An 11,812-nucleotide genomic window follows, 5' to 3' on the forward strand; every position below is an offset into this window, starting at 1 on the left:
CAGCTATTTATTGATATTTACAGTTTAATTGGTTTTATCAACATATTCTGGCACAACCGGTCCTTTAAGAGCGTTCAGATTTTTGATACGGCCCAAAATGGAAATGAGTTTGACACTCCTGCTGTAGCCAGATTCACCATCTAGTCTGCAACACAACCTCACATGCAACAAAGGGAAATTCTTTCTGCTACTGCATTTTCAGTGTGAATCCAGTCTGTGAAAAACAACGCATGAGGAAAAGGTTTCTGACAAAATATGTTTTTAATAAATGATTTTGAGGGCACTGTGACTCAGCAGGAATCGTGCTGGAGCGGAACAGGAACACATTGTTAATTTATTTCAATTCCGCATAATGAAACACCTCATAACATGAGACACAGGGTAGATGGACACGTCAAATATTAATATGTGCAGGCATTACACACTTGTCGCATGGCTGTTTACAAGCAGGGCGGTGTCATAATAGCAGCCAGATGGGTTTATTTTTAGTCAAAGGTGCACCTTGACGTCACACATGTGCTCTCAGTTCTTTTTTTTAAATTATTATTATTATTGGCACTCGTGACCCAAACCTTTCCCCCCTACTAGTGAATCATGCATTATTGCTACAGCGACTGGGTTCACCTGGAGAAACATAAAATAATGGATCAATGTGACAGCAACTGTTCATTTGGAGTTAATGCAGAGTCCAATCACAATAAAAAAATACCGTTTTTTTTTTTATATTTAGGCACAGTGGGAGTGTTTTTATAAAGTGACAACCTAGAGTAAAAAAAGCACAAAAAATGTAACAAAATGTATTACACTATGAGTTTGGTTTTGTTTTGGTTGTTGGTAACATGTATTACTTAGGCTTTCTACCCACAAATGTATCAAACAAACACCTGTTAAATTTAGTAGCAGTTTTCAAAAGCTTAACAAACCACACAATCTGAAAATGTTTCACAATTTATCCTTTACGAGCGTAAACAAGCATAACAAGTGGATATTAGCTGGTAAACTAGTCAGGCTATCTGCTCCAGCAGTCAGAATGCACTTACCATACCTCTCCGTATTCATATAAACTAGATAGGTGTAAGTTTGCAAACAAGGGTGTTTTTTTTTCCTGCCACTAATAGTCTGACCCTTCATTTTCTGTAACTGCTATGGATTTGGTGCCACTGTCTGATTGAGGGAATTAAGATCTGTGCAGGTGTGTACAATGTACCAGGTCAACAAAAAAAAAAATGGACTCCACGTGTACGCATGCAGAGATCAATGAACTAGTGCACAGTAAAAAAAAATAAAAAATACTAGATTCACACGGCACAGCAAACAAACAATGCTGTATTTTCTGAAAATCTTTGCAATTGTGTTTTTGATTTATTTTGGTTCTGATTCTTGTTTTGCCTATTAATTCTTAACATATGACAGATCCCAACCCTTGATCACGCCAAAAGAACCGTATGACCTTCTAGTTAGAGAATGACCGTGAATCATTCATTGTCAGTGCAGGTACAAAGCGTCCCGACACACAATTAGTATGAAACAGTAGACAGTACCATTCCATACCTGAAAACCTTGGGTTAAAAAAACAACCAAAACCTCAAAGGGACTAAGTGGTGGAGGGTCAAAAACCAGCACACTTATTCTATGTGTCACACAGACTGGTCACCCTGACGTTAACCTGTAGGAACTGTGTGGAAGAACATTTTAGTGGGTTTTAAATTGTAACCTATTGGCTAAACTAAAGTATTACACACTGCCTTTTGTTTACAGCAGGATCAGCTGATGTGGTGGTAGGTTTGTCTTCTTGTTTCTCTGTTTTAACCTCTGTCTCAACATCTGTTTCTTTGAGTCCTGCAGCGGTCGTTGCTGCTTGACTCTCACTTCTATCTTCACTCGGTTTTGTTTCTTCCTCTTCACCTGGTTTTGCGTCTGTGACAGTCATCTCATCAGAGTCTTTTGTGCTTTCACTCTCCAGGGCCCCGGTTTTCAACTCAACTGGATCCCTGTCAAGTTGTGCAACTTCAGATTCAGATGGCACAATGTCTTCTCCATTTCCATCCCCTTCGTCAGCAGTCTCTACGGGTGATGCTGTCTCTTTTTCTTCCACTCTGTGCTCCTTTCCTCCAGCCTCCTCTTTCTCTTGCGTAATCATATCAACCGGAGTAAGAGGTGTTAGATCCAAGCATGATTTAGGAGAGGATGCCCTCTTTCTCCTGGGAGGGACATCTGGTTTATTGAGCTCGGATTCTTGCCTTCCCAGTTCTTCTCCTCCAACAGATTTCCTGTCTAGGTCTGTAGGACCATCATCTACATCCTCCCAGTCTGGTTCATCTGGCAGGAACTCATAGCTTGAAAAGCCAAGAGGATCCACTGTGGTTTCTGACACTTTTTCTGTAGCTATTGAGACGCTTTTTTGAGTCTTGATGCTACTCTTTGCTGTTTGAATGTCGTCCTCTTCTAGGGATCGAGGGAAAGGCTCTATGTCACAGGGAGAAGAATTGTCACTAGATCTTAAGAAGTCTGTGACTTCGTCTGAGTGTTTCCTCCCTTTTTCAGACTTGGCAAGAATGTCTTCAAAGTCATACATGTCTTGAGGTAGAGTCCGAGATTCTTCTGATGTGAAAATTTCTTTTTCTTGCTGTTCTGTCTCCACCGCAGGAGTCTCATCAATCAGGACAAATTTCTCTAAATAACCTCTGGCCTCTCGGTCTGAATGCCTGCTATGGAAGGACTTTTCAGACGTCATGCTTTCTGCGTCCTCCTCCTTTTTCCTACTGCCCAATGCTTCCTCATACAGGTCAGTGTAAAGGAAAGCCATGGCTTTCGGCTCTTCCAGCAATATTTGGTCAATGATTTTTGGTGGTCCTTCAGGTAGGAAGATTGGTGTCAGGATGTCTTCTTGGCTACCGAACAAAGATGAACCACTTGGTTTGGAAGTAAGCCTAGATATCGGACTTTTTGCTCCTCCAACTTCATCAGAAGTGTCCACACTTTTTAAAGAGTAGCTTTCTGTACCGCCATAGAAGACATCATCTAGAAGGTCACTGGTTATTTCCTCTAAACTTACTGTGTCTGATTTGTCAATGTCCACACTTTTGGTCTTTGTGTGGTCTTCAGGTGCCACTGGTTTCTCAGTATACAGGTTGCCAGCGGCTGTTTTTGCCTCAGGCTCCTCCTGCCCTTGTGGAATCACAGCAGGACTTCCTGGAGCCTGGGCCTCAATCAGAGAGAACGCCTCAAAGTAGTCCACATTCCCAGTCACTCCTCTCACTGGAGGTCTGGCCACTGGAGCCCCTGGTGGGTCCATTGCACCAGGACCTGCAGGAGGTAAAACCTTAATCTGATCGCCAGGTTCTGCTGAGAATGGTAAGTCACTGTCTTGAATCTCTGCACTGGTTTTGGGAACAAGACTCTCCTCCAGATATGACAGGTTGTCCACCATTTCCTTGCTCTCCTCTTCGTCCACGGTGGCAAATTTGGGAGGGACAACAATATTGAGGATTTCTGAACCTTCTGACACGATCCTGAACAAATGCTGCTCCTTGTCCTCCAGAAGATCAGTCGCCTCCTCTTGTTCCCCTTCCGCTTCAGTTTTTACATTGGGCTGTGACACTTCTACCAACTCTGGTCGCCCTGAGATGCTGTCAAAGGTTTCATCCCACAGTTCTTGCTCTCTTTCTGCTTTACTCTTCTGATTGTTCACCCTTTCTTTAGGTTTTCTCTGTCTTACGATCATCTCTTCGTCCATGACAAATATGATCTTTCCTGCAGGCTGAGATCCCGATACTCCGAGTCGGACTGGAACTGGTGAGCTAACTTCCGCTCTTCCTGCTTCAGGTGTCCAAGGTGTGGCACAGTGACTCACGGTTGTTTCCCATGCGATCCCGCTGTCTTCGCCTTGCATGGTCACCATAGAGAAAGAGGTATCCATCAGCAGGCACTGCATTTTAGGTCGGACGCTGTCATCGTGGACGGCCTCACGTAAACTAAAGACATGTCCACAAAGTGACAATCAGGAACAAAAACAGAGGCTTTCTTTGTAAGTCTTGAGTTTCACACAATTTATTTTGGTCCCTGAATGAAAGCGCCAATGTTCCACTACAAAGATTGTATTTTACATGCAATCATCCAGCACTCATGCATACATAAGTTATCTTTCTACGCAATTGCCTTCATTGTTTTTAAAGTATTTCATATAAAAACAGTTCAGTTTCAGCTGATTGCATTCTAAAAGAAAAAATACCTGTTTCGAAGGTTCTCCACTTCATCACTTGCTTCAACATTTTGTTCTGCTGCATCTTCCGCCCCCAACATCGTCATTTCAGCTTCGACATCAGACCGTGCTAAATCTTCTGTCAATGTATCCATTGTATGGACTATCTTGATGGATTTGCTTAAATTTCCCAGCACACTTCAACACTGTCACTGTTGATCACTATGTGCTCAAGTTGAGTTTTCATGCTCAGCGTAATCTTGAAATAGAAAACCGGCCTTCCTGTGTTTCATCTAAAGTATTTACAGCATGTTGGGGGAGCTCACTTGCCATCTGTTCAATGTGTATAATTCAGTAGATGTGTAAAATATTAGCATTTTATTTTTATTATGCGATAGGTGGGGAGGAAGCTTAGTATCTTAACAACCTGAACACAAATGATTCAGCATTTTAAAGAAAATGCGTGATCCCTATCACTCCTGACTGGTCTATTTTAGTGCTGGTGGCCTGTATCCAGTGTCATGACTCAGTCTGTGGGTCTGACAGAGACAAGAGTGTTGAATATATTCATTTTGCTTTTAATAAGTATGAATTGATTTGGTTTTTCCTTATTTGCAATATGTAAAAGATAATCAAATGAACTTTTAATGCAAAGTTGCTCTTAAAGTTGCATTAAAAGCCCATTAAAAGTGCCAACTTTGCATGATTTTGTAAATTATGATAATTTAATGCAAAGTTGGCATTTTTAATGGACTTTTAATGCAACTTTTAGAGCAACTTTGCATTAAAAGCGTCATTATTTACAGAATAACACTTTATGACAACTGTCATAAACATTCATAAAGACTTCTTTATGTTCATGACAGATGTTATGTCATGTTTATGACAGTGTCATGTCAGTCTTATGCACACCCTTCAAATAAAGTGTTACCCAACCTTGTAACTGTAAACCAGTTTTTAAATTTTTTAAACCGCAGCTCACTGGTACACTTATTTTCCTACTAGTCCCATGACTCCCCTCCCAAGATGGTGGAAACAACGGCTTTGGGTTGTACTCTTACTCTTTTAAGCTCCCCTGCAATTTAAGGTACGTTAACGCCACCTGCTGGATTGAAATATAAACCGGGATTATAGAGGGAAATAATTATGATCCTACATTACGTTCTCCTAACTAAGGCCTGTCTCAAATTTGCCAATAAATAAATAAATAAATAAATATCTGATTTTAGACCTTTGAGAAAAGCAAGTCCGACATCAAAAGGCTGAAAAATATAAAAGTTTTGGAGTGGCCTTAAAGTCTTGACTTAAATTGAGACGGTGTAGGGTAACCTTAAACAAAACATTATAACTATTGAAAAAAAACCCTCCAATGTGACTGAATCAAAAACAATTCTTAAAAAAAAAAAACCCAGAAAAATTTAAGTGACAAAAAACTAAAGCACCGTAGACATCAATATTTAAATCTCCATTATTGCAGTGTGTCTTTTATACATATTTTCTCTTGTTACATTTTTCTACGACTTTTTAAAAAAACGTTTTTTAATCAAACCTTATATACCAAATGTATTTTGTGTATTATTAGCAGATCTAAGGATTGATTTGGACAATAAAATGATGTGCAGCTGGCGCAACCATTTTATTGCCAATTATTACAAAAGAAAAAAAAAGAATCTGATCCGAACGTGACGTGATTACGTCGTAGACTTTACGCTCCCCTAGGAGCGTCGGGTAAAGCTGTGCGGTGAATGAGACGGGAGACTGACAGAGGGCAGAGGGGTGGATGATGATGACGATGATGATGAAGATGAAGGAGGAGAATGATCAAGCCAACGAAGCATCGCCGTCGTAGTTTCTCGTCACCCGCATGCCTGTTTTGGAGAAATACCGAGGAAAAAAATAACACGTAAATACTCCTCTGTACAGATGCTGGAGCTCTCGCCAACGTAAGCCATCGGGTGAAGCTGAGCTGCTTTCTAATCTCAGAGGAGAACGAAACGTGATGGTAAAACCCGGAGAGGGAACCAAATTTCTTTTGTATCATCTCAAGGAGCAACGGAGAGAATGGAGCGCCGTCTGAAAGGAAGATGTTTGTCGCCTCCGAGCTGCAGTAAATGCCTCACATGCAGTGAAACTCAGTAATATTTCTCAGCGGGAGGCTTTTTTTTTTTTAATTTAATGGCACGTCGGACTTTGAAAAATAAGCGACTAAAGCTGGGATTTATGAACAATTTGTTAAACTAGGAATGTGAATATTTCTCCTCTTTTTTTTCTTATTCATCCCACTTCTTGTGAGATTTGACACCAGCTTCTTGTATTTATAAGCGAGCTAAAATCTTATTGGTCAAGGCTTGGTAATGTTTCGAACACTTTTACCAGCATTTACTGTCGAGCCTTTCAATTCCCCCCCCCAACTTTTAACTTAAAATAGCCTAATTCTGCTCTAAACCAGGCTCCGTTTGCTGTCAGCCAGCCCCATAATCCTTTAAAGTCGAGCAGCTTGCTTATTTGGCTAACGGTAGCAGCAACTAGCGTCTGTGCTGCTGTTGTGTTGTCGGTCATCATGCATGCACCGACACGTTTCGCTCCGACGAGACCAGCCGAAAGGATGTGCCCAAGGGCATAACAGCACAGCCAGCCATGTCTGACTGAGAGCAGCCGAACGGCTCCGCAGAGCGGTCCAGAACCCCACAGCGAACAGAGCAGAGCGGCTTTATTCAGAGGGGGAAGACAGCGGATCAACACCAGCAGCAACTAGCCCGTTCCCCCCCTCAGCAGGAGTCCATCGACTGGATCATTTTCGACCCAACTTGGCACTCAAACCAAGCAGAAATGGGGTATGTAACTGGCGGTACACTCAACGAAAACCTGTAACACTCCACTCAGCCTGTTGGGGCTGGGGGGGAGCAGGGGGGTTGCTGACTTTTTTTGTTTTTGGGTTTCGTGGAGCCGAGTTGAGTCTCATCTTTCCTGTCCCACACAACACAAAGCTAGCGTGCTACTCACAGCTAACTATAAATGAAGTGCTTCTGTCAGTGTCATTCCCCCCTTACACCGGTAAATAAGGAGAAAACTGGTCCAGACGGACACCGCGATACTCTGAGGGTGGGTGATATGGGCTTAAAAAATATCACGGTATTTTGTGGTAGTGTGAAAACAATAGTAACTATTTATTACATCTTTTTTTAAATGACCACTGTGGTTGCAACTGTATATGAAAGCAATCAAAGCCCCACAAACTCCTTAGGACCAGAGGCACATAAAGATTTTCAACCATATTAATATTTATTGATGCTGTCAATGAACAAAGAGTGGAGAAAACGATAAAACTAACAATCCTAAAAGTATGGACAGCGTTGGGGAGAGTTTACACACCATTAATTGGAATTTATTACGACAACATTTTTTATCATAAATAAAATTTATTCTGATAAATCTTATGAATCGTATGAATTCACAGTAGCCCAAGGCTACTTTGCAATCTGGCTCATTAAGGCAATTTTCTTTTACCATTTTGGTTTAGATTTTCTGTTATGGTAAATATATAAAAGACAAACTATCAGGCTTTGCAGGGATGTAACAAGATATGTAGCACTACGACTGTGTCCAACATCATTATGGCTATATTATAAAAGTTGCCAATAGCATTACTTGTTTTTCCTACATTATTATCCTGTCCTTAATGAGGTTAAATAAAGTTAAATAGAAAAAAAGAGAATAACATCTAGATTATCCAAATTAGTATATACATTTCTAATCAGTAATAATAATTCCAATTAAATATGCCTACAACAGGCAGACTCAGCAAAACATGACATTTTCAATTATGAACATAAAGTGTACAATGAGTCCAACATTATCTTTATATATAAGATAATGTAATGAGATATACAGAACTGTATAATTTCTAACTGCATAACTCAATGTACCCAGAATTATGACCTTTTGTTCACAGGTGACAGTTAATTAGTTTAATTAGACAGCTTCCCATTATTAAACATACAAATTAATGTCAACACCACAAATACAGTGGTCCTATTCATATTGTTTTAGTTTTATTAGCTTTATAAATGTGACTGCATTATGCATTTTGAATTACGAGTCACACACCTTTCCAGTTGGTGGCGGTAATGCACCAAAATGTTGTTTTCTATTCGCCATTAAACAAGAGGAAGAAGAGGTATTGCTCACTACTTCAGGCAAAAAAAAAAAAAACCTCAATTGTTACTTTGACTAGACCATTCTGATTCTAACAGTTAACTTACCGAGACTCTAAAAGAGAGCCGCTTTTTCTTCAATAAAAACTCCACTCGTTTGCATCGCACTGGATGATAAATTGTCCCAGAAGTCATTGTGCAAAACTATAATATTGTTGTTTTGAGACCATTTTCAATAGACTGGTAATGATATAATAATGCAAGTTTGCCTTCTGAAATACCATTAAACATTAATTTAGCAAAGAACATTAACTGGAAGATACTTTATATATGCCCCCCCAAAAAAACCCACAACAACCATCAACTTTAACAATGTCCAAATTGTTTTTTCATTTTTTCAAAGTAACTTTTAGTTGAAACCAAAAGTTGGTTATTTAAAAAGTAACCACATTTTGTAAGTAATTCCATGTCAAACATTGAGAAACCCTTCGATGCTTTATAACAAATTCATCCCAGCTGGGCGGCAGTGCGCAGGAACCGAAGCGCTGATTTACTATGTGCATCATGGAGAATGAGGCTGTAACTTTTTTTAACTCTTTAACTTTTAACTGCACACTTAAAAGCAACGGTCGCTGGTTTCAACAGCCATATTGGTGTATTAGAATTAAATATGTGTGAAATGAGCTGCTGCATGATTTTTGTTTTTGTGACCTTTTGTTCCCACTTGTCAATATTATGGATGCACACAGACATGAAGTATTGATATCTTTGCCTGTGCAATGCTTGCAAAGACAAAGTCCTGATAAAGTGCTAAATAAACTCCGTAAAAGATCCCAATAATTCCACTTTAATTCTTTACACATCGTTTCGAGCAGCTGATTGTCATTAATTTTCACTTCAGATTACAGAAGCTGTGACCCAGAAAGCCACGGATCGCAGTGCAGCACATGTTTTAGCTTCAGAAGTAACAGCCTTTAATTAAGTGCCGCGTGCATCGCAGCAGAACCTGCAGATGTTTGGTGATTCTCCTGATCAAGGGCGACCTACTTCTGGCTTCAGATGAAAGCAGATGACGTGGCGTGTGATTGGCTTGTTGTCGTATGGTGCTCGGAGGAGGAGAGGAGTGAACTGCTAACCTCTTTGTGCGCATCAATGTTCAAGCCCACGCAGTTATAATACAGCAAACAACTGATTCCTCAAGCATGGAAAAAGAGGGCGTCTCAAGCACGTGACCTGCAATTAAGGTCTTCTCCTGCGTCTGTCTCCGTCTTCCTCACCACCTTAGTATCCCAGGTTTTAACATGTGTGAGGGAAAAGCAATTAAACATTTCAAAATTGGTGTTCCGATTTATTGTATGGTTTAGTGTGAGTCTGCCATACCACTGTCAGACAACGCACTGTGGAAATTTAAAGTGAGATGAACAGCTTTAAATAGTGATGCACAATATATCGGCGCTAACATCGGTATTGGTCGATATTAGTCATTTTTTAGCATACCAGGATCAGTCCGATAAATAAAATTATTCCGATATGATATGTTTTCATCTTATTGCCATCTCGTTTCTGGCTGTTTTTTTTTATTTTTCAGAGGTGTCAAAATGGTCAAGAAATATATTTAGTATTGGTAAATATCAGTCATTGACCATAACAGCAATATTAATATCGGATATCGACACGGTCCCAAATTTTCCATATTGGGACATGATCCCTGGTTTTAAACCCAACCAATTCTGTTAGAAAACTAAATGTTTTTGAGCCAGAAGAAGTTGTCTAAAACATAAATACATTTAATGTTTCCACAGTTCATATCAAATTTGATCAAGCTGACGCTATGTAACCTGTTGTTGAAATAGTAGGATTTTGCCATCCATTTTATTTTTTCATGAGTTAGTATTAATTTTATAGCACAATAAAGTAACTATGTTAACGTTAGTTGTCAAAAAAATGCTGCATGTATCAAACATGAGTTAAAATAAATTTAACTTTGTAAATTATGCCTTGAAAGTTGACCTGCCTCTTTAAAAACTGCACTTTCTGATACTCCACCTGCAGGATGTCATCACAACCTTTTAACAAAGTTTTTATCAGTATTTCACTGAGAAGTAGCTCATAGAATGAGTTCCACCACGTGTTTGCTAATTGCGCCTGGCTAGTCTGAAGGAGCTCAGTGGGGGAAGTAGAAGCTTGGAAGCTTAGAAACTGCAGCTCTGAGTAGGAGCTTAGTTCCAGAAGGCGGAGCTAGGTCCCACCAGGTGTTTTGTACAGCTGAATGGTCGCCATGGGAGATTTAAGGATTCAAGCAAATACTCCATGTGTGCTTTTGATGAGGCAATAAAATTAGAACTTGATGTAAATCTCAAAAAAGTCAAATTTACATAATACTGCACCTTAAAAAAACATTAACCCTCCAATAAAAAAGTTGCTTTAAAAAATTGGAACTAATTCTTAAAATACAAAACTTTGGCATCTTATTTTTAAATTGGAAAGGGAAAAATAAAATTATGCTTTCAACTTCTAACACAGTAAATGATTTCAGTTTTGAGGCTTTTGTTAAGATGTGACTTTGTGGAGTTCTTCTTCTATTCCTTTAAGGTCCCTGAGGAGTTTGCTGGAATAGCAAATCAAAGTAAAAGCAGCATTTTAAGTGCCGGTCTTTGAAAATGTAACTTTTTTTTTGTATTAATTCTCCGTAGCATTTTGCTGTGCATGTGCTTGTGTAAGGAGCTGCTGCTGTGGAGCAGCATATGGGAGTCTGACTGGAGGCTTTGCCTTGCCAGGCGCCTGCTGTCTCCCTCTGCGAGGCGAGTGGGTTAACTGACAGGGACACCGGGATTGGATTGGGCCAGAGCGCACGTGGGAAGGAGAGCCAGTGATGGAAGTTGGAGGATGTGCGCGGCTCACGGCCGGCCCCGCATCACGTGGGCCGTTGCCTTGACAACGTGGCATCAGCGAAGTTAGCGATGCAGGGTTATTATTGCTGTGCCCAAGCTGCGGCCGTTTACGCTGAAGGTTTTATCTGGTAGAAGTCAGATTGTTTACTCTTTTTCTTTTCTTTTTTTTTTATCTCCCAATGAAGAAATGTTGTAAAGATTTGTTGTATTTTTATATACTTTTATATATATATATATATATATGCGGTAACACTTTATTTGAAGGGGGTTGAATAACTGTCATAAACATGACATAACACCTGTCATGTTCATGAATAAGCCTTCATGAATATTTGACTGTTGTCATAAAGCGTCATTCGGTAAATTATGACACTTTTAATACAAAGTTGATATATAATATATATAATTTACTGATATAAATTTGTTATAAAAGTATTACTGATTGCACTTTAAAAATTTGGTAACTTTGTTATTAAAGGTAAAGTTTAAACAGTAATGATTTCCTGGTTAATGTCAAGTTGTCATAACAAAGACATTTTGAATAATGTCAACTTTGTATTAAAAGT

The 11,812-nt window shown here is 39.5% G+C and overlaps 2 protein-coding genes across 3 annotated transcripts in view; one reads left to right on the forward strand and one right to left on the reverse strand.

The window, feature by feature from the left end:
* Positions 1-401: 401 nt before the first annotated feature.
* si:ch1073-398f15.1 (cardiomyopathy-associated protein 5) lies at positions 402-4,459 on the reverse strand. The gene is made up of 2 exons (XM_015018444.1): positions 4,232-4,459; positions 402-3,974 (listed from the first exon to the last, which is right to left on the reverse strand). Exons 1-2 carry the CDS (start codon positions 4,354-4,356, stop codon positions 1,727-1,729), a joined length of 2,373 nt encoding a protein of 790 aa, XP_014873930.1. The 5' UTR covers positions 4,357-4,459; the 3' UTR covers positions 402-1,726.
* A 1,460-nt stretch (positions 4,460-5,919) lies between these two features.
* Positions 5,920-11,812, forward strand: part of homer1 (homer scaffold protein 1) — a 23,574-nt gene continuing 17,681 nt past the window's right edge. Inside the window, exon 1 of one of the 2 annotated variants that reach the window (XM_015018445.1) lies at positions 5,920-7,035. In XM_015018445.1, coding sequence (XP_014873931.1) covers positions 7,031-7,035 — 5 coding nt within the window. In that variant the 5' untranslated portion in view covers positions 5,920-7,030. The remainder of the gene's footprint in view (positions 7,036-11,812) is intronic. The other variant, XM_015018446.1, reaches the window with a different exon arrangement.

Source organism: Poecilia latipinna, unplaced genomic scaffold (genome assembly GCF_001443285.1).
Source record: "Poecilia latipinna isolate Pla-1442-1.1 unplaced genomic scaffold, P_latipinna-1.0 Scaffold2274, whole genome shotgun sequence".
NCBI lineage: Eukaryota > Metazoa > Chordata > Actinopteri > Cyprinodontiformes > Poeciliidae > Poecilia > Poecilia latipinna.